Source organism: Lepus europaeus, chromosome 17 (assembly GCF_033115175.1).
Source record: "Lepus europaeus isolate LE1 chromosome 17, mLepTim1.pri, whole genome shotgun sequence".
Lineage (NCBI taxonomy): Eukaryota > Metazoa > Chordata > Mammalia > Lagomorpha > Leporidae > Lepus > Lepus europaeus.
The window spans coordinates 31,884,227-31,904,560 of NC_084843.1; the positions used below are offsets into that span (position 1 = coordinate 31,884,227).

General features: G+C 44.9%; 1 protein-coding gene and 1 pseudogene across 7 annotated transcripts in view; one reads left to right on the forward strand and one right to left on the reverse strand.

Moving 5' to 3' along the window:
- The window catches only part of ARHGAP19 (Rho GTPase activating protein 19), a 65,409-nt gene that overhangs the window by 17,465 nt on the left and 27,610 nt on the right, over positions 1-20,334 (forward strand). For 4 of the 7 annotated variants that reach the window (XM_062214047.1, XM_062214041.1, XM_062214043.1 and 1 more), the window contains 5 exons: positions 8,344-8,609; positions 10,909-10,989; positions 13,975-14,187; positions 17,193-17,419; positions 19,400-19,486. In XM_062214047.1, coding sequence (XP_062070031.1) covers positions 8,344-8,609; positions 10,909-10,989; positions 13,975-14,187; positions 17,193-17,419; positions 19,400-19,486 — 874 coding nt within the window. The remainder of the gene's footprint in view (positions 1-8,343; positions 8,610-10,908; positions 10,990-13,974; positions 14,188-17,192; positions 17,420-19,399; positions 19,487-20,334) is intronic. The other 3 variants (XM_062214042.1, XM_062214046.1, XM_062214048.1) reach the window with 2 other exon arrangements.
- LOC133776283 (phosphoglycerate mutase 1-like) lies at positions 7,052-7,702 on the reverse strand (annotated as a pseudogene).

The following is a 20,334-nucleotide window of genomic DNA, read 5'->3' on the forward strand; positions in this document are numbered from 1 at the left end:
TTTTTTCCCTTTAGTCCTAGAAATATCTTTAGTTCTTAAAAATGTCCCTTGATCTCTTAGCTTCATACTCTTATTGGGGTATTGTGTATTCTTTGGAAAGGGGTTAGTAGGCTTTGTGATACAGGATAACTTGGGGGGGGGGAAATGATGTGCTCTTTTTCATCTCTTATCTTCCACTTTCCTTCTTTTTTTTTTTTTTTTTTTTTTTTTTAAGCCATTTCTGTTTCAGAGATTCCCCAATCACAAAAGTTGAGGAAGGGCCGGCGGAGGGGAAAGAAGGTGGCATATCATGGACATGAGGAGGGAGGGAAGAGAAGCAGGGGAGGTAGCAGACTGTTTTCATGTTACTTGTATGTGAGGACTTCCATGGTATCTTTCTTCTTGTATTGCTTGTAACTAGCTAGGGACAGCCTTAAACTTTATTCCTTTCCATTCACAAGATTTTAGGAGAGAGCAGTTTCTGGAGGGATGGCCAGATGGGATGGATTCTGTGGGGAAACTGCTAGGGGCCTTGCGCTTCCAGCTTCATTCTCACTTGTGTGTTTGACTCAGTTTAATACTAGAAGGGCCAACCATGATAGTGATAAAAGTTTGTTTGTTTTTGTTTTGTTTTGTTTGTTTTTGTTTTTGTTTTTGACAGGCAGAGTTAGTGAGAGAGAGAGACAGAGAGAAAGGTCTTCCTTTTCCATTGGTTCACCCCCCAAATGGCTGCTACGGCCGGCGCACTGTGCCGATCCAAAGCCAGGGGCCAGGTGCCGCTCCTGGTCTCCCATGGGGTGCAGGACCCAAGGACTTGGGCCATCCTCCACTGCACTCCCGGGCCACAGCAGAGAGCTGGCCTGGAAGAGGGGCAACCGGGACAGAATCCGGCGCCCCAACCAGGACTAGAACCCAGGGTGCCGGCACCACAGGCGAAGGATTAGCCAAGTGAGCCGCGGCGCCCACATGGTAAAAGTTTTATAATCTTAACTTTGAGTCTTGCTCTGGACACTAATAAAGTAAAAACCTGTAGGTTTCTGCATGTATGTGTTTTTGCTTCAGGAATATAATGGATGCTATTCAAATACATTTGTATGTTAGAACGAATTTGAAATCAGTTATTCAGAATTTTTATTTTATTTTATTTTTTTGACAGGCAGAGTTAGACAGTGAGAGAGAGAGAGAGAGAGAGAGAGAGAGAGGGTCTTCCTTCCGTTGGCTCACCCCCCAGATGGCCACTACAGCCAGCGCTGTGCCGATCCGAAGCCAGGAGCCAGGTGCTTCCTCCTGGTCTCCCATGCGGGTGCAGAGCCCAAGCACTTGGGCCATCCTCCACTGTCTTCCTGGGCCATAGCAGAGAGCTAGACTAGAAGAGGAGCAACTGGGACAGAATCTGGCGCCCCAACTGGGACTAGAACCCGGGGTACCGGTGCTGCAGGCAGAGGATTAGCCAAATGAGCCGCAGCGACCGATGGCTTCAGAATTTAAAAGGACGTGAATTCTGTACAATTATTAGACTCAGTAAATTAGATGATTGTTTTTGGTGCTAGCACATTTCATGATTTTCTAACCCTCTCAGTAAAGTAGTGATTTCTCACTGGCAGTGATTTTAAGCAGTAGTTTTGTATTGACTTTTGTTTCTTGACTAAAATAAGTTAGCATTTTTTAAAAAAGAGCCTGTTGTCAGTAGTCTTAAGATGAAGCTGTTTCTGATTTTAATCCGCTTATATCATAATCATTGGTATCTGTATGTTCATACAGGAAAAATATCCTATGTAAAAAGGTTAAGGAGACAAAATTTTTTTTAAGAGATTTTATTTATTTATTTGAGAGGTAGAGTTACAGACAGTGAGAGAGACAGAGAAAAGGATCTTCCATCTGCTGGTTCACTCCCCAGTTGGCCACAACGGCTGGAACTGAGGTCATTCGAAGCCAGGAGCTTCCTCCAGGTGTTCCATGTGGGTGCAGAGTTGGGCCACCTTCTACTGCTTTCCCAGGCTATAACAGAGAGTTGCATTGTAAGAGGAGCAGCCGAGACTTGAACAGGCGCCCATATGGGATGTGGGTGCCATAGGCAGAGGATTAACCTACTGTGTCACAGTGCCGACTCCAGTTATATATGTTTTAAATAACACAATAAGTATTTCCAAATAATGGTTAAAGTTTCAGGATAGGATACTAACATAATACATTGTAAAAAATAACTACCAACTGTTTTATCACTGATCAAAATTCTAAAGTGCAGGATAATTTCTCTAAATAGACTTTTTAAAACAGCAAAAGATATACACTAGGCCGGTGCCATGGCTCACTTGGCTAATCCTCCGCCTTGTGGTGCCGGCACCCTGGGTTCTAGTCCTGGTTGGGGCGCCGGATTCTGTCCCGGTTGCCCCTCTTCCAGGCCAGCTCTCTGCTGTGGCCCGGGAGTGCAGTGGAGGGTGGCCCAAGTGCTTGAGTCCCTGCACCTGCGTAGGAGATCCCGAGGAAGCCCCTGGCCCCTGGCTTTGGATCGGCGCAGCGCACCGGCCGCAGTGCGTCGGCACTAGTGGCCATTTGGGGGGTGAACCAACGGAAAAGGAAGATCTTTCTCTCTCTCTCTCTCACTGTCTAACTCTGCCTGTCCAAAAAAAAAAAAAAAAAAAAAAAAAGATATACACTAAAAACTTTGTATTTTGGAGACAATATTGAAATGTTTATGAATGAAATAATGATACCTGAGAATTGCTCTGAAATATCCAGGGGTGGATTGGAAGAGTGCGTGGGATAAACATGAAACTCGACGCACCGTGAATTAGTCATTGGGAAATGAATATAGGGAAGAATTGTTTCCTCTATTTTTGTTAATATTTGAATTTTTATATCAAAAAGCTAAAAGATGAACAGTTTCCATATTGGCAGTGTTGTCATAAAATAGTTATGTTTTATGTAAAATAGAGATCTTAGTCATTGTAGCTCTAAAGTTAATGAAAAATTTTAGTAACCACAAACTTCCTTAGTCCTTAGCTTACCTGCTGGGCATTACTCATATACTGAGACAGCACCAATCTCATTTTACCAAACCAAATAATTCCCCAAACAGCATCTAAATTCAATCAGGAAGACTTAATACAGAGAGATTCTTTAAGAGCCACAATAGGACAGGTTAGTTGATCCATCAGTAATTATGAGAGTTTTAAAAATTTTATTTATGTATATATTTGAAAGGCAGAATGAGAGAAAGAGAGAGAGAGAGATCAACCTGTCTTCCATCTTTTGGTTCACTCCCCAGAGGGCCGCACTGGCTGGTCTGGGCCAGGCCAAAGCCAGGAGTCTAAAGCTTCTTCCAGATCTCCTATGTAGGTGCAGGGGCCCAAGCACTTGGGCCATACTCCTCTGCTTTCCCAGGCACATTTACAGGGAACTGGATCGGAAGTGGCATAGCTGGGACTCGATCCAGTGCCCAAATGAGATGCTGGTATCACAGGCAGCAGCTTTACTGTGACACAGTGCCGGCCTCTGTATGTTTCTTTATAAGCACTTTCTTCACTGCATTCAGATTGCTCAAAACCTTGGAAGGCTCAACCTACTGCCCAAACCAACTCCAGAGTCACAGTCAGGGTTACAGAGAGCCTTAGGTCACCTCGTGCAGCACCTGAAAGTCAACAACTCCTGGGGTGAAGTGAGTCCCTTCATCAGTGTTCATCTTCCACTAGCCAGTACTTGACTGTTTCCTTGTTGCACTACACAGTAGAGGTGGTTTTAAATAATTCTTTCTAAGATTTATTTATTTATTTTTAAAAGAGAAAGAGAGAGAGAGAGAGAAAGATCTTCTACCCTCTGGTTCACTCCCCAGATGGCCACAACAGCTGGCCTGGGCCTGGATGAAGCCAGGATCTCCACACGGGGTAGGAGCCCAAGCACTTGGGCCATCCTCCGCTGCTTTTCCCAGGCCATTCACTGGGAGCTGGCTGGGAAGCGAAGCGGCTAGAACTCTAACGGTGCCCATATGGGATGCTGGCATCCCAGGCAGCAGCTTTACTCACTATGCCACAAGGCCAGCCCCAGTTGCTGGTTTCAGGTATCTCATATTTTCACAAGGAGACCATAAGACTGAAGTGGTCTTAAATTTTTTCCTATCTGCTCCTATTATAAAATGCTTTTACGCATCTAAAATGTCAGACATAAGAGTAAGTAATGGACAAAAAGTCCCCAAAATAGTAAGTATCTAAATAACTAAGTAACTCAGGACTATAAAGGTAATTAATAAAGGCTCTGACTTGCGATGCCAGCATCCCATATGGGTGCTGGTTCATGTCCCAGATGTTCCACTTTGATCCAGCTCCCTGCTAATATGCCTGGGAAAGCAGCAGAAAATGGCCCAGGTGCTTGGATCCCTGCTACCTACCTGGGTGTGGGAGACCTAGATGGAATTCCAGGTTACTGGCTTTGGCCTGGCCCAGTCCCACCCACTGCAGCCATTTGGGGAGTGAACCAGCGGATGGAGGCTCGCTCGCTCGTTCTCTCTCTCTCTCGCTCTCTCTCTCTAACTCTGCCTTTCAACTAAATAAATAAATCTTTAAAAAAGAGATAATTTTGGGGAGCAGGCATTTGGCACAATAGTTAAGAACGCGGTTGGGGGCACCCTCAACTCATCTAAATGCCTGGGTCTAAATCCTGGCTCTTTTTCCAATTCCAGTGTCTTGCCACATGCACACTTTGAGGCAGCAGGTGATGGTTTAAGTAGTGGGGTCTCTGCCACCATATGGGAAACCAGGATTGAGTTCTAGGCTGTTGTCTTTGGCCTGGCCCATTCATGGCTGTTTCAGGCATTTGGGGAGTATACCAGCACAGGGAAAATCTCTGTCTTTTAGACAAAAATAAATAAAATTTTAAAAAGATAATTACTTCCTCATTATAAAATACTGAATTAATTTCCTATACTTATTTCCCAATTGGAGACAAACATTTTAAGTTCTCTTTTTTTAGTTACTTTTTGGCTTGAGGCCATACAGTCAGAGTTTCAATTCTTCATGTCATTTCTTATAATGTTAGATTAAAACAAAAGGAGTCTAGGAGTCCAACCAAAGATTTGGGCTCTTGGTTAAAATGATATAAAACTTTTCAGGGAAGTAAGCTTGTACCTTGTTTTTGTTATACTGTTATTAAAATTATCCATGTAGTGTTGGCAAAGTGTGTTGCTGATTAGTTATACTTAGTATTTAGAGATGTCATTTTTTTTTTCTGGAATAGAGCTTTGATACCTAGGAAGTAGTGGCAACTTTTTTTTTTGAAGATTGAATTTATTTTGAGAGGTAAAGTGACAGACAGTGAGAGGGAAAGACAGAGAGAAAGGTCTTCCATCTGCTGGTTCACTCCCCAAATGGCCGCAACAGCTGGAGCTGAGCTGATCTGAGGCCAGAAGCCAGGAACTTCTTCTGGATGTCTCATGCGAGTACAGGGGTCCAAGTGTGTGGGCCATCTTCTATTGCTTTCCCAGGCCATAGCAGAGAGCTGGATTGGAAGAGGAACAGTCGGGACTAGAACCACATGGGATGCCAGCACCACAGGCAGAGGCTTAACCTGCGCCACAGTGCTGGCCCAGTGGCAACTTTTAAGTTGTGATTGTTTTTATTGTGGGAGTGTTTATATGAGTTAGGTGTAATTCAACTTTGGATGAGATGTGATAGCTTGTTCTTTCTGGCTTGTTATAGCTACTCATCCTTTATGTAATAGATGACTATATAATAAAGCTTAGAATAAGCCATTAGAGTTAATAGATAATGGACACAAACAATGATGTATCTACTTTAGAGATGGAATAATACAGTTTTTTTCTTTTTTAAATGACACATCACTCCTTTATTACTCTGATCTGGAAAAAGGATTCAATACAGTTATGCTCAGAATGAGGACTGGGCACACGTGGCAGGGCCAAGCAACTGGAAAACACGATTTAGAATCAGACAGCGAAAGTCACACTTGGACGTGATCAAGAGGCATCTCACTGCCACAAAACAGGCAGGGGAGGGATCCTAAGACGCAGCAGGGGGCGCTCCCACCCCTTAGAGGCCAGGCTCATCCCATACTGTGTGAGGAATGGCTGATTCTCTGGTGACCACACTGGGGACTATCTGAACCGCCACTAGGAACCCAGAAGGGCTTTTGTTTAGTATCAGTTTCTCACTCACTCACACACACACACACACACACACTTTTGTAAAAGTAAATGCATCCCAAAGTTACTTCGGGCTTGATCCCAGCCTCTGGAGCCAGCTCCTCTGGGGTGAGGGAGGCAGTGGCGGTGGTGTTTTTAAATCCCCATGCAGTTACATTCACCTCCACTGGAATGACTAGAGCCCCGGGGGCAGTGACCTGACTGTGGAAGCCACAGGTCTGGCTCCCGGGAACACAGCAGACTCTCCTGCCTCTCCTAATTTTTTTTCTTTTTTTAGATTTATTTATATATTTGTCAATCTTCTGTCCACTGATTCACTCCCCAAATAGCCACAACAGCTGGAGCTGGGCTGGGCTAAGCCAAAGCCAGTAGCCAGGAACTCCATCCCGGTCACAGGGGTGGCAGGGGCCCAAGCACTTGGCCATCTTCCGCTGCCTTCCCATGTGCACTAGCAGGGAGGTAGATCGGTAGCAGGACCTCGGGGACTCCAGCTAGCACTCATATGGGATGCTGGAGTTGCAGGTGGTGGGTTAACATGATGGGCCACAATGCTGCCCCCATCCCTCCCCCCCGCCTCTCCTCACTGGTCAAGCCTTTGCATGGCTCCTCTCTCTCCCTACTCCAGTAGGCCCTTAGTAAATAGAGCACTTATCACATATGGGCATTTGGACCTCTCAACTCTCTTAGAGAGAGGACCCTTCCCTCTGCTTGGACTGACAGCCCGTACCCCAGGGGTGCTGTCCTGACTAGATTGTGTGAAGAGAGTGGTGCAGGAGACAAAATAGCTAAAAGAAAAGCAGGAGCCACCAGTCCCCCCCTGCAGCTACAACCTAAGGTGTCTACAGAGGTGGTCAGTGTGACATGTGCAGGGGACAGGTGCAGAGGGATGGGCAGGCAGAGAGGGTGGTCCTGGTGGTCCGCCTGCTTGCCTTTACTTCTTGGCTTTGCCCTGGGCAGCCACAGCTTCCATGGCTTTGCGCACGGTTTCTTCATCCCCCAGGAACTGCATGGGCTTGATGGGCTTCAAGTTCTTGTCCAGTTCATAGACAATGGGGATACCAGTTGGCAGGTTCAGCTCCATGATGGCCTCTTCAGAGAGACTGCAGATGCTTGACAGTGTCCTGCAGGGTGCTGCCTGGGTTGTGATCTGTACCCATCTTCCCTCCTTGACGTAGGCATGATGTCTTCATTCCAGAAGGGCAGAGCTCTGGCTAGTGTGTCCTTCAGACTCCAAGGAGGACAGCTGATCTGCATGAGGTCTGCACAACTCTGTCCTTAGTGATGCTGCTCTAGAGGAGATGGTCAGATTCCACGGGAGGCAGAGGGATATCACAGGAGTGCCTCCAGATTGTTACCGTGCTTGGCGACAGTTTGTTTTATTGAGGCCAGCCAGATCTTCATAGTGCCACTCGTTGAGACAACAAGCCCTGACTGGCAGCCACATCTGGTCCTTGGCATTCAGTACTGTCCAGAGGGTCTGTGTCAGTCTTTTCTGCACTGTGGTGAAGCAGAAGTGAAAATAATGGCTTGTGTGTTAGAGCACTTGCCCACTGCCCTTTGCTTCCTCATGGCCTGTGGGGCTCAGGTCAGTTTTGTAGCAGCAGTGAAGTGGTTCTTTAGATTCCAGGTGCTCTTGCTGTGTAGGGTCAGCACCAGCTTGTAGGTGCCCAAGGCTCTGGGCTGGGGATCCTGTGCCATCCAGAAAAATCACTCACTCCCCAAATGCCCACAACAGACAGCGTTGGGCCAGGCTGAAGTCAGGAACCTACAACTCAGTCTGGGTGTCCCATGTGGGTGTCAGGGACCCAAGCACTTGAGCCATCATCTTGTGCCTCCCAAGGTGCACATTAGCTGGCAGGTCTCGAACCCAGGCATTCCAATTTGGGATGCTGGTGCCCAGCTGGCATCTTAATCACTGTGCCAGATGCCTGCCTCCAGAATCGAAGAATTTTAAAATAAAACCTATTTGTGGACTGGGCAAAGCGGAATTAATATCTGTTTTATGCACTTGTCAGTGCCCTCCATTCTGTGAAGGCTTTTTTGGATGTAAGGATGAGAGTCCAAGGGCAATGGGCTCCATTAAAAAGGGAGTTGACTGTAAGAAAATGCCTGCCTGTGTGTAGACTCAGGAGCCAGAGAACCCAACGTGGACGTGAGAAACACGAACAAAAGGGATCCCCCAAAGAATCTTCCGTTTCATTATTTTTCAGTGACGCCATCTGCAGTTTTGTTATCTGCAATGATTCTTCCCTTCGAGGCCAGCCGATTATCTTCAATCCTGACTTTTTTGTGGAGAAACTCCGACATGAGAAACCAGAGGTGTTCACCGAGCTGGTGGTCAGCAATATCACAAGGCTTATCGATTTACCTGGAACTGAGTTGGCTCAGCTGATGGGGGAAGTGGACCTTAAGTTGCCTGGTGGGGCTGGCCCAGCCTCAGGATTCTTCCGGTCTCTAATGTCTCTCAAGCGAAAGGGTAGGAGATGGGTCTGTGAATGGTGGGCAGGTCTCAACTGTTCACTGGGCTTCACTCTTTTTTTTTTTTTTTTAATTTTATTTATTTATTTTTATTTGAAAGGCAGAGGTAGAGAGAGAGAGACAGAGACAGAGAGGTATCTTCTATCCGATAGTTCACTCCCCAGATGGCTGCAACAGCCAGAACTGCGCCAATCCACAACTAGGAGCCAGGAGGTTCTTCCGGGTCTTCCCTGTGGGTGCAGGGGTCTAAGGACTTGGGCCATCTTCCACGGCTTTCCCAGGCCACAGCAGAGAGCTGGATTGGAAGTGGAGCAGCTGGGACTAGAACTGGCGCCCATATGGGATGCTGGCATTGCAGGCTGCGGCTTTTCCTGCTACGCCACAGTGCTGGCCCCCAGGGCTTCACTTTTAACATCTGCACATTCACTGTGGAGTTAGTATTACCCTAAAGCATTTTTTGATAATTTTTCTCATTTTCATACACAGTAAAAGCTGAAGCATTAGTGATAAAAAGTAATAAAACTATCTAAAGAAGTAATTAAATTAAAGCAAATATATTTAGTCCCTGAGAAGTAATATTAGTGTAAGTAGTTATTGGGGGCAGGCATTGATTTTTATACCTTATTCTTTTTTTTTTTTTTTTGACAGGCAGAGTGGATAGTGACAGAGAGAGAAAGGTCTTCCTTTTTGCCGTTGGTTTACCCTCCAATGGCTGCTGCGGCCGGCGCATCTCACTGATCCAAAGCCAGGAGCCAGGTGCTTCTCCTGGTCTCCCATGCGGGTGCAGGGCCCAAGGACTTGGGCCATCCTCCACTGCCTTCCCGGGCCATAGCAGAGAGCTTTGGAAGAGGGGCAACCGGGATAGAATCCGGTGCCCTGACCGGGACTAGAACCGGTGTGCCGGCGCCGCAAGGTGGAGGACTAACCTGTTAAGCCACGGCACCGGCCATACCTTATTTTTTTTTAAAGTTTTCATTTATTTATTTGAGAGGTAGAGTTACAGAGAGAGGGAGAGAGACAGAGAGAAAGGTTGCCCATCCACTGGTTCACTCCCCAAATGGCTGCAATGGCTGGAGCTGGGCTGATCCGAAGCCAGGAGCCAGGAGCATCTTCCGGGTCTCCCATACAGGTGCAGGGGCCCAAACATTTGGGCCATCTTCTAGTGTTTTCCTAGGCCATAAGCAGAGAACTGGATCGGAAGAGGAGTAGCCAGGACTTGAACTGGCACCGAATTGGGACACAAGTGCTGCAGGTGGAGGCTTAGCCCACTATGCCACAGCACTGGCCCCTTTCATACCCTATTAATGGTATACTAGAGGGGGCCAGTGCTGTGGCATAGTGAGTAAAGCTGCTGCCTGCAGTGCTGGCATCCCATTTGGGCACTGGTTTGAGTCCCAGCTGCTCCACTTCTGATCCAGCTCTCTGCTGTGGCCTGGGAAAGCAGTAGAAAATGGCCCAAATTTGGGCCCCTGCACTCACATGGGAGACCTGAAAGATGCTCCTGGCTTCTGGCTTCGGGTCAGCATAGCTCTGCCATTATGGCCATTTGGGGAGTGAACCAGCAGATGGAAGACCTCTCTCGCTCTCTGCCTCTCCTCTCATTGCGTAACTCTGTCTTTCAAATAAAAGAAAAGAAATCTTAAAAAACAAAACAAAACAAAAAAAAAAACAATGAAGAAACAGAGCCATGACTGTCAAAACCAGGACAGATTATCCACTGAAGTTGCTACAGGACCTTATCTGTTAAAGTTTAATCATTTTTTCTACCTCAATGACTTCCTATACTTAACAAAACAAAACAGTTCTTTAATATCTTATCAAAAGCAGTGCTATAATGTCTTTACTTTCTGAGAAAGCTTCTTTTTGGTGTTCATAGGTATCTGCCGTATCACAGAATGAAAACATTTGAGAACTACTACAATAAAAAATAGTTGAACTTTCTTTATTGTACTCTCCAACATGTGCTCCAGGCCAGGGCTTTAACCGGCTGTGTCACAGTGCTGGCCCCAGTTTCTTCGTTTTTAAACTAAACCTCTACATGCTAGATATTATTTTTTAAATAAGAAGATGGTTTTTGCCTTTAGTGAGCATATAGTGTAATATTGAAGTCAGAGAGAAATCGACTGAGCGCTGTTTTAATTACATTTCCTGGTATGCTTCTAGTTTTAAGGTTTTATTTACTCACCCTGTGAAAACATTTGCTGAACTGTAAAACAGGATGCTTGAGTGGTTTTAACTGTGATGATTTCGTACTCTGTATGTAAAACATAGTCCTGTCTTGTCATATGGTTTTTCAGAAAAAGGAGTGGTATTTGGATCCCCACTGACAGAGGAAGGCATCGCCCAGATATACCAACTAATTGAGTATCTGCATAAAAGTAAGCTTGCACAAGGTTTTATTGTTCTTTGTTTAATGAAGCATTGTCCATTTTGTCTTGAGGGCTATCAGCCTTGAATCAGTAGAGGACATTTAATCATCAGTAGTCGAACTAAACAGTGATAATTTCAGGCAGCATATTTTAAAATATATTTCTTTTTATACTTTGTGTATTGATTTGCTTTATTCTCTCAAAGATGTATGTAAATCAGATAGTGTCCATGAAATCACATTTACCTCTTAATTCAGAGGGACATTTATTGTGGAAAAATACTTTGTCCTTAAATAATTGTGAAGTTTATTCACAGGAGCATGGTACTTTACTTCTTTAGAATTCTGTGATTAACATACACTGCTGATTCCCATTTTGGCTTCCGTAGTCACACGGGCCATATCACTGCTTCAGTGCTTGACATAGCTGAGCAGATGTGAAATGTGTGACCTCAGTGACGCCTTGATAAAAATTCAAAATCTTTCCTTGGTGAAGTCAACCCAAGCAGGCAGTTATGACTTACCCTGTGTGGGGCATTGTGTTAGGGGCTAGAGCAGAGGCTGCAAACTGGCAGCTTCAGAGCTTGAGTCATCTGCATTTGTGTTTAGTTTGGTTGGCAAAGGATTGCATTAAAAGCAGCTGTAGTTGTCAGTGTTTTAAGATGGGTAGAGTCCAGGCTTCCAACATCTTCGGGTGATAGATATGGCCTCCTCCGGCCCAGCTGCCCTGGACAGTCAGCTGAAGCTCAGGTTTGTGTTCTCCAGTGTGTGGCAGAGCTCATCCATTCCTTTACTGTCGCCTGGCCGCCCTGCAGGCTTTTGAAGCTGGACTCCTGCATAAGGGGGTTCTAGAAAGATGAATGCGTACTTCAGCTGAAAACATGAACGCTCACATTTCTTCCAGAGCAAAGCAAAACTCTGTCTCATCTTTTTATTTTTTTGTCCATAATTGAGATTTTATTGGTGTTGAGAATCAGCACACACATTTTACTTTGTACACAATTCTTAACATATATACCAAAAGTCTAAAAAGCCATGAATTGTCATTCTTCTTTAAAAAAGCTATTCTAGTGACTTTGCAGCTTCAAATTTGGAGGCAACTCTTCCTTACGAGGCTATCAAGTACCAGTACCTTCAGATGTTCCTGTTACATAAATCCCACCCATTCACAATTTAATATCATATACACTTCATACCCAAATTTTCAGTCTTTCACAGCACATGAACAAAGTCATTAGGAAAACTGGACTGCCAAAACCAAAGGTGTCACAGAGCACACATGATTCCAACACAGCGACAAGGAGTGGTTTTCTACCAAACAGCAAGGGAGAATAACTGAAAATATTCAAGACAGGATTGAGACTCCAAATTGCCATGTAGTATGCATTGTATTATAGGATATAACAACCATCCCCACCTATGGAATGTTCAGCTGACACCCAAGCCAGTCAAAGCCTCTCATAATTCAATATGCCACTCTTTTCTGGTTGTACCAAAAAATAAACAAGCAACAAATGATTTCACCTCTTAAAAAAATCATTTACACTTAAAACATGGGATGAGGTGGGCTTCCCTCCTTAAAAATGTTTCTAGAGCTACTAAAAAGCTTGCATTTACAAAATAGTTGATAAAAATATTCCTCTGGGTTGTACAAGAAGGGAGACTGGCACCTGATAAGACATGGTGTATGATACTAATCAGACTTGGCTTCTTTCTCTCAGCTTCCACAGAGGCCGGACTCGCCTTATTTTTCGTTTCTCCGTGTTCTGCAGGCTCATCTTCCTTAGCTTCCTGTTTGGCCACCTCGGCCTGTTTTGCCTTTCCTCCTCTCTCCCTCTGTGCTTGCACTTTCGCGGCGGGAGTAGGGGGTGGTGGTGGGGCTGGGCAGCTTCCCAGACATCGCTGACCTCCTCCCTGGCTCCTCTTCTACGCCCTTTCAGCGAGCTGACCTTTCTCTGGAGCACTTTGGGGGCGGGGAGGGCGAGTGCCGGTGCCTGAGAGCCTTCGCGAGGCTGGGCTGCCTGGCCGCTGCCGCGCCTCCCAACGCCCGAGCTCTCATCTTTTTATTCTTTATGGTTTATATTTATTTGAAAGGCTTGTGCGCGCGCGCACACACACACCCACCCCCACACACACCCACCTTAAATTCTCTGGTTCATTCACCAAATAGTATTCTACAGCAGCCAGGAGAGTCAGGCTTAAGTCTGGAGTTTGGCACTCCATTCGAGTCTTCCACATGCTGGCAGAGACCTAATTAGCGTTAGGTCCATCGTCATGGCCTCCCAGGGTGCCTGGTAGCAGGAAGCTGGAACTGGATGCCGTGCCAGCACTCAAATCCAGCTACTCTGATATGGGAGGCAGGCATCCCACGTGGCCTCTTAACCACTGTGCCACTGCTCACCCCTCCTACCTTTTTAAAAATTACAGCGACATGAGTTTAGGACCTTGTGGGAGGGAGGAGGAGTTTCTTTGGAGTGACTCTTGGCTTTTGAGAACCTTACGGGCTGAAAGGTGACCTGATGCCTTAGAGTTCTAATTTCCTAGGGCAACTTAGAGACTCTAGATTTATTGGTCTGGGAAAACAGTGTGCAGGAGCAGCAAGCCTCCGTACAGCAGGTCAGCCCCTCCATACGGAGTCTGGGACGAGCAAGGGAAAGGGGCTCAGGGCAACTGGCTTTTCTTCCAGGTTATTTTCCCTGCTCATTCTGATCATTGGTTAGGTTGGTTAGGTTGACTTCGAGGTCTTTCAGGGGCACCTCAGGAGGCTGCGGGACTCCTGGGAAGCCCAGCTTTTCATCTGGGCAATTGCCAGGTGCTCAGATGTGCTCAGCTGTGTCTCCCCAGGGGGCCAGTAGGTTCTAAATAGTCCTGGGGGAAAAAAGCAAACATGTCCTTTAACACCTTTTTGAAGATTATTTTAAGTGAAAAATAGTGTTTTGACTGTGTTTTATTTATAATTTCTCTTTTTGCCTGTCCTGTTTTATTCCATGCAAAGCAGACTTGCGGGTAGAGGGCTTGTTTAGAGTACCAGGCAACAGTGTCCGACAGCAGATTTTAAGGGATGCTCTCAATAATGGAGCTGATATTGACCTGGAATCAGGGGAATTTCACTCAAATGATGTTGCCACTTTACTGAAGATGTTTCTAGGAGAGTTACCAGAGCCCTTGCTGACACATAAACATTTCCATGCACACCTCAAAATTGCTGGTGAGTATATAGCATGGGAATTTATGTAAATATATTTCTTTGAATTAATATAGTCCTTTGGAATTTTCTTTTTAAAATTATTTTAAAGATTTTATATATTTGAAAAAAAAGAGTTTATATATTTGAAAGAGTTACAGAGAGAGAGAGAGAGAGAGAGAGAGAGAGAGATCTTTATCCACTGGTTCACTCCCCAGATGGCTGCAATGGCCAGAGTTGAGCAGATCTGAAGCCAGGAGCCAGGAGCTTCTTCTGGGTCTCCCATGTGGGTGCAGGGGCCCAAAGACTTGGGCCATTCTCTGTGGCTTTCCCAGGCACATTAACAGGGAGCTGGATCGGAAGTAGAGCAGCTGGGACTTGAACTGGCGCACCACAGCACTGGTCCCTAAATTTTGTTTAGTTTTTACTTTTTTTTTTTTTTTTGACAGGCAGAGTGGAAAGTGAGAGAGAGAGAGACAGAGAGAAAGGTCTTCCTTTGCCATTGGTTCACCCTCCACTGTGCTGATCCGATGGCAGGAGCCAGGTGCCTATCCTGGTCTCCCATGGGGTGCAGGGCCCAAGCACTTGGGCCATCCTCCACTGCACTCCCTGGCCACAGCAGAGAGCTGGACTGGAAGAGGAGCAACCGGGACAGAACCGGCGCCCCGACCGGGACTAGAACTCGCTGTGCCGACGCCGCAAGGCGGAGGATTAGCCTAGTGAGCCGCGGCCCCGGCCAATTTTGTTTAGTTTTTAAAGACACAGAGAGACAGACATATAGGGAGGCACATTCCATCTCTTGGTTCACTCTCCAAAAGCCTAGATCAGCCAGGGCTGGGTCAGGCCAAAGCTAAGAGCTAGGAACTCCATCCTGGTCTCCCACATGAATGGCAAAGGCCCAAGCACTTGGATCATCTAATACTATTTTCTCAACTACTTTAGCAAGAAACTAGATCCAAAGCAGAGTAGCTGGGACTCGAACCCACACTCCCATTTACAATGCCAATGTTGCAAGCTGCAGCTAAACCCAATGTGCCACATCATTTTTGTATCCCAGAAAAATCCTAGCATAGTGCTCTGAATATTTTAGTTATTTAATTAATGTGTTCTTTGCATTGCATTGTATTGACTGGATTCATTAAGTTAACATACTTCAAATGGTTATGAGTTTGGTATGTTAGCTTTGGTTTGGGGCTTTTGCTAAGAATTTATGTCTCAATTGAGGTGATCTCTACACTTGGAAATTCATTTTTTAATTTTTTTTTTCTGAATAGACAGTACATTCACATGATTTAAAATTCAAAAGGTTCAGTGACTATGCCCTAAAATGCTTCTCTCCCACCCCTGTTCTCCAGTAGAAGAGAACAGTGCTGTGGATTTCTGATGAACCATTTCAGGGATATTTTGTATTCTAAGAAATACATATTTTCCTTTTCTCCTCTTTTTATGTAATGGTAGGGTATCATTCATAGACGCATAGTTCTGTGGTTTGCTTCTTTCATGTAATATATTTTGGAGAGTGTTCCATTTTCAGCTCATAGTAGTTTTCTCACTCTTTATGCCTTTGTTAGGGAATTCTTAAGTTGCACAGCTGTTAGGCTGCTATAGGCACCAAGTGCACACAGCATTGAAATCCATACAGTGTTTACTTAGTTTTCTGCACTTCAGCATTTTTTCCCTTTCTTTTGATTTGAGGAAAATAAATGTAAGATTTTTTTATTTGGATAATTTTTAGTACTTAAAAACAAGCTAGTCTTGAACTCTAAAAAATGTGATTAGATTAAAAAGAACTTTCAGTAGCAGTCCAAATGACATAAATGAATAAATATTACTTAATAAAATGCTGTATACTTTTATAATTATTTTTGGGAGAAATAAAAGTTGTTAGATCTTTGAAAAAGACTTAAATATTGAAAATTCTTTTAATGTGTTTACATGAAGAATGCTTATTTAATGTGCTTTTCAATTGAGTTCATTCATTTAGTGAATGTTTGAACTCCTCCCCTTCACCGTCTTCTGATTGGTTCTTCTTTGAGAATATACTGATATTGAGGTGCAGCACAGTTGCAGCATTTGAAATGCCTTGCTGATAGCTGGAAGAAGTTTTGTTTTCAATTTCATATACATATATTTATGTATGTGTGACAGGCAGAGTTAGAGAGAGAGAGACAGAGAGAAAGGTCTTCCTTTTCCATTGGTTCACTCCCCAAGTGGCCGCTATGGCCGGCGCGTTGCGACTGGCACGCTGCGCTGATCCGAAGCCAGGAGCCAGGTGCTTCTCCTGGTCTCCCTGGCCATCCTCACTGCACTCCTGGGCCACAGCAGAGAGCTGGACTGGAAGAGGAGCAACCGGGACAGAATCTGGTGCCCCAACCGAGACTAGAACCTGGGGTGCCGGCGCCGCAGATGGAGGATTAGCCTAGTGAGCCGTGGTGCTGGCCTCAATTTCATATTAATAGAGAACATTTTCTGGTAATATTACCTATGTTTCCCAAACCTGGAATTGTTATTGAAGTTAAACAGCTTAAATAACACACTGTAATCATTTTCTGATCTGTATGAATTATACCTAAGTGGTTATTAGTGTCCTTTGAAATTCTAATTCGCCAAGGGACTGTATGATAACCTGGGCAGCCTGTTAGGGGAGAAGCAGTGATTGTCTGATGCTGTGAACAGAGCTGCCTAGAACCATCCTGTTACCATTTTTCTTTTAACCATAAATGTCTGAGTGGGTGAAAGGTGAAGGGGATGACATTATGAAAGGCATGTGTGGACATGTTTTCATTTCTCTTGGATACATGCCTAGGAACGGAGTTGCCGGATCATATGGTAACTCTAATTTTTTGAGGAACTGCCAAATGTTTTCCCAAGTGGTTTACTGTTTTACATCCTCACCAGCAATGTCAGAAGTTTTAATTTTCTCTGCATTTGTTATTGTCAATCTCTTCCCTCCCTTCTTTGATGGGAGTTGAGGGGAGAATAATAGTAATAGTGTTTTTCTTGCTGAGATAATCTCTTTTCTTCTCAAGATTTGATGCAGTTTGATGACAAAGGAAACAAGACCAATGTCCCAGATAAGGAGCGGCAAATTGAGGCTCTCCAGCTGCTCTTCCTTATCCTCCCTCCACCCAATCGTAATTTGCTAAAGTTACTGCTTGATCTCCTGTACCAGACAGCAAAGAAACAAGACAAGAATAAAATGTCTGCCTACAACCTCGCCCTTATGTTTGCACCCCATGTCTTGTGGCCAAAAAATGTGAGTGGACAGAAAAAATAAAGATTGCTTGTTTTTTTGGGCTGGGCCTCATCCTCTGTCTGTACCTTGGAGAGATTATCAAGGGTCCAAAGTCTACTCTTCAGCTTTATGAGGTTCATTCAAGAGTCATCAGACTGGAGGGGGCCAGGTCCTGTTAACCTCACTTATAAATTCATCTCTGATAAACCTGTATGGCAGCTTAGTAGAACTCTTTGTAGAAGACTAAACTAGTATACTCATTTTGACTGGTCAGTGTGAATACCTTCTTAACACAAAAGCCTTCTTGGGAAATCAAATTAGTTTCTGAAGAGTGAGTGGTATAAATTTAGAGCAGAGCTGGATGATCTTACAAGATTATGTTACCAAGTTTTTAGATGAGATGACATGGAGTAACCCTGTCTTGCCCTAACTTTTCTGTTTCCTATAGACATAGTCTCCTTGGATAAAGCCAAGTATGATTCTTATTACTGAGACCATGGCCTTCTCAGTGACTTACATGAAAAAGAAATTATCTGAAGTCTTTTAATTAAGTTTCACCTGGAGGGACATAGCTGATATTCCTGCCCATTTGTAGTATGGATTTTATTGTGTGATTGGATTGGGAACCAGAGTATGTGGGTTGGAATCTTCAAAACCACTGTATTTTCCTTTGTCTATGCTAGGCTCCTTCTCTCTCTCTCTCTCTTACTCTCTCTCTCTCTCTCTTTTAAATTAATTTATTTGACAGATAGAGTTAGACAGTGAGAGAGAGAGAGACAGAGAGAAAGGTCTTCCTTCTGTTGGTTCATCCCCCAAATGGCCACTACGGCCGCCGATCTGAAGCCAGGAGCCAGGAGCCTCCTCCTGGTCTCCCACGTGGGTGCAGGGGCCCAAGCACTTGGGCCATCCTCCACTGCCTTCCCGGGCCACAGCAGAGAGCTGGACTGGAAGAGGAGCAGCCGGGACTAGAACTCGGCACCCATATGGGATATTGGCGCCTTAGGCAGAGGATTAACCAAGTGAGCCAAGGTGCCGGCCCCTCTCTTTCTTTTTAAGATTTTATTTATTTATTTGAGAGATAGAGTTACAGACAGTGAGAAGGAGAGACAGAGAGAAAGGTCTTCCATCTGCTGGCCGCAATGGCTAGAGCTGGGCTGATCCAAAGCCAGGAGCCAGGAGCTGCTTCTGGGTTTCCCACGCGGGTGCGGGATAGGCTCCTTCACATTTAACAGGGTGTAGTAGTAGCTTCATAACTTATGCACAAGGTTGTAGGGAAAATAATAGAAAAAGTGATAGGAAGTTCTGGGCCAAAAAGGTCCTGTGAGATGGGTTGGGGAGGAGAGGTCACACCACGCTTGTCTGTAGTAGGGAGATAAGGCCTAATGAAGGGTTTTAGAACCAGCTAGCCAAGACTGGAAACAGAGCAAGTAAACCATGGTTGTCAAAAGAAATACTTAAGAGATCCTTAGAAAAGCAAACATGTAAAGTAACAAAGATTACTTTGAGGATGAGGGCTTTTGCATAGGAGGGATCTGAAGTCCTTAAAGAGTCAGAAGCAGCAGGAGAAGGGACTCGGTCATAACACGCGGGTAGCACCTTTGTATCAGCAGTGTCAGTTCTCCTTCCCCTCTGGAGAAATGCCAGTCTTGTTGAAGCATTTTTGTCCTGGTTGCTGGTGCAGATTGTGTTCTTCCTGCCTACTTTAAGTCCTGGACTAGATTTTCTGTAGCCACTTTGCTTACATGTCTACTTCTCACGCAGAATTAGGGTTTGAAGATTCCTCACCAGGATTTCCCGGTCATTTCGGGGAGCATGGCTGTTTTTAGATTATGTCAAATCCAGTGAGAAGCTGCTGAAGCAAAAAGCCTTTCTGGAATTAAACATTGTATTAAAGACACCTTTGCTAGGATACTGTCCTCTATTTGAAAGGGTAATGCTTGTTTGTCAGTATTACTTCCCAGCTTTTAATATCCTTTGTTTGGTTTCTTTTCCTCTGAATAGGTCACTGCAAATGACCTTCAGGAGAATATCACAAAGCTAAACAATGGGATGGCCTTTATGATTAAACATTCCCAGAAGCTGTTTAAGGTAGGTAAGGGATGGCATTTGGTTGGTAACAGGACAAGTAAGATGGAATGAGGTGAGATTCTGAGCAGGGCTATAAAGATGACAAAGTAAGAAAAATCCCGACTGGCATTGTAAATCAGAAGAGACAGCGGCAAAACCAAGGGGGAACAGCCCAGTGGGGAGGAGAGAGTATGGGAGGTGGAGCAGGACTTAGGACTTGGTGCTCTGGGTGGTTGGCTCCACCCTCTGGTCCCCCTCCCCCGCCCCTGAAAGGCAGCTCCTAGCCTGCCTGCTGACTCCCATCGCCCGGGATTGTGAGTGTCACAGCTCCATTTCTTTTTGTACTCTATCCCTTTCTGTATCAAACGAGTGGTGTTTCTGCCAGCCTAGTTTTTCAGGAACTTTGTGGTCTTAGTGAAGATAAATCCTTCTCCACTTTGGTCTCTTGCTGAGAAGGCGGAGGGACAACACCTTTAAACTGCCTAAAGGCTTTGGTTTGATGGAGGAGGTCTTTTGGCACAGCCCAGCTCTCTTGAAAAACTCTTTATGTGACCAGATCCTCTGATGTTTTGATGTTTCTAAGATTTTAGCAAAAGGTTGTACTGTCATATCCTGGCCTTTTTTTTTTTAAAGTATATTTTCTTGATAATTAATTTCTATTTTTTAAAAAAGATTTATTTATTTGAAAAGCAAAGTTACAAAGTGAGAGAGAGAAAGGCAGAGGGGTCTTCCATCTGCTGGTTCACTCTCCAAATGGGTGCAATGGCCAGGGCTGGGCCAGGCTGAAGCCAAGAACAGGACCAGGAGCTTCATCTGAATCTCTCACAGAGGTGGCAGGGGACCAGGAACCTAGACCATCCCCTGCTGCT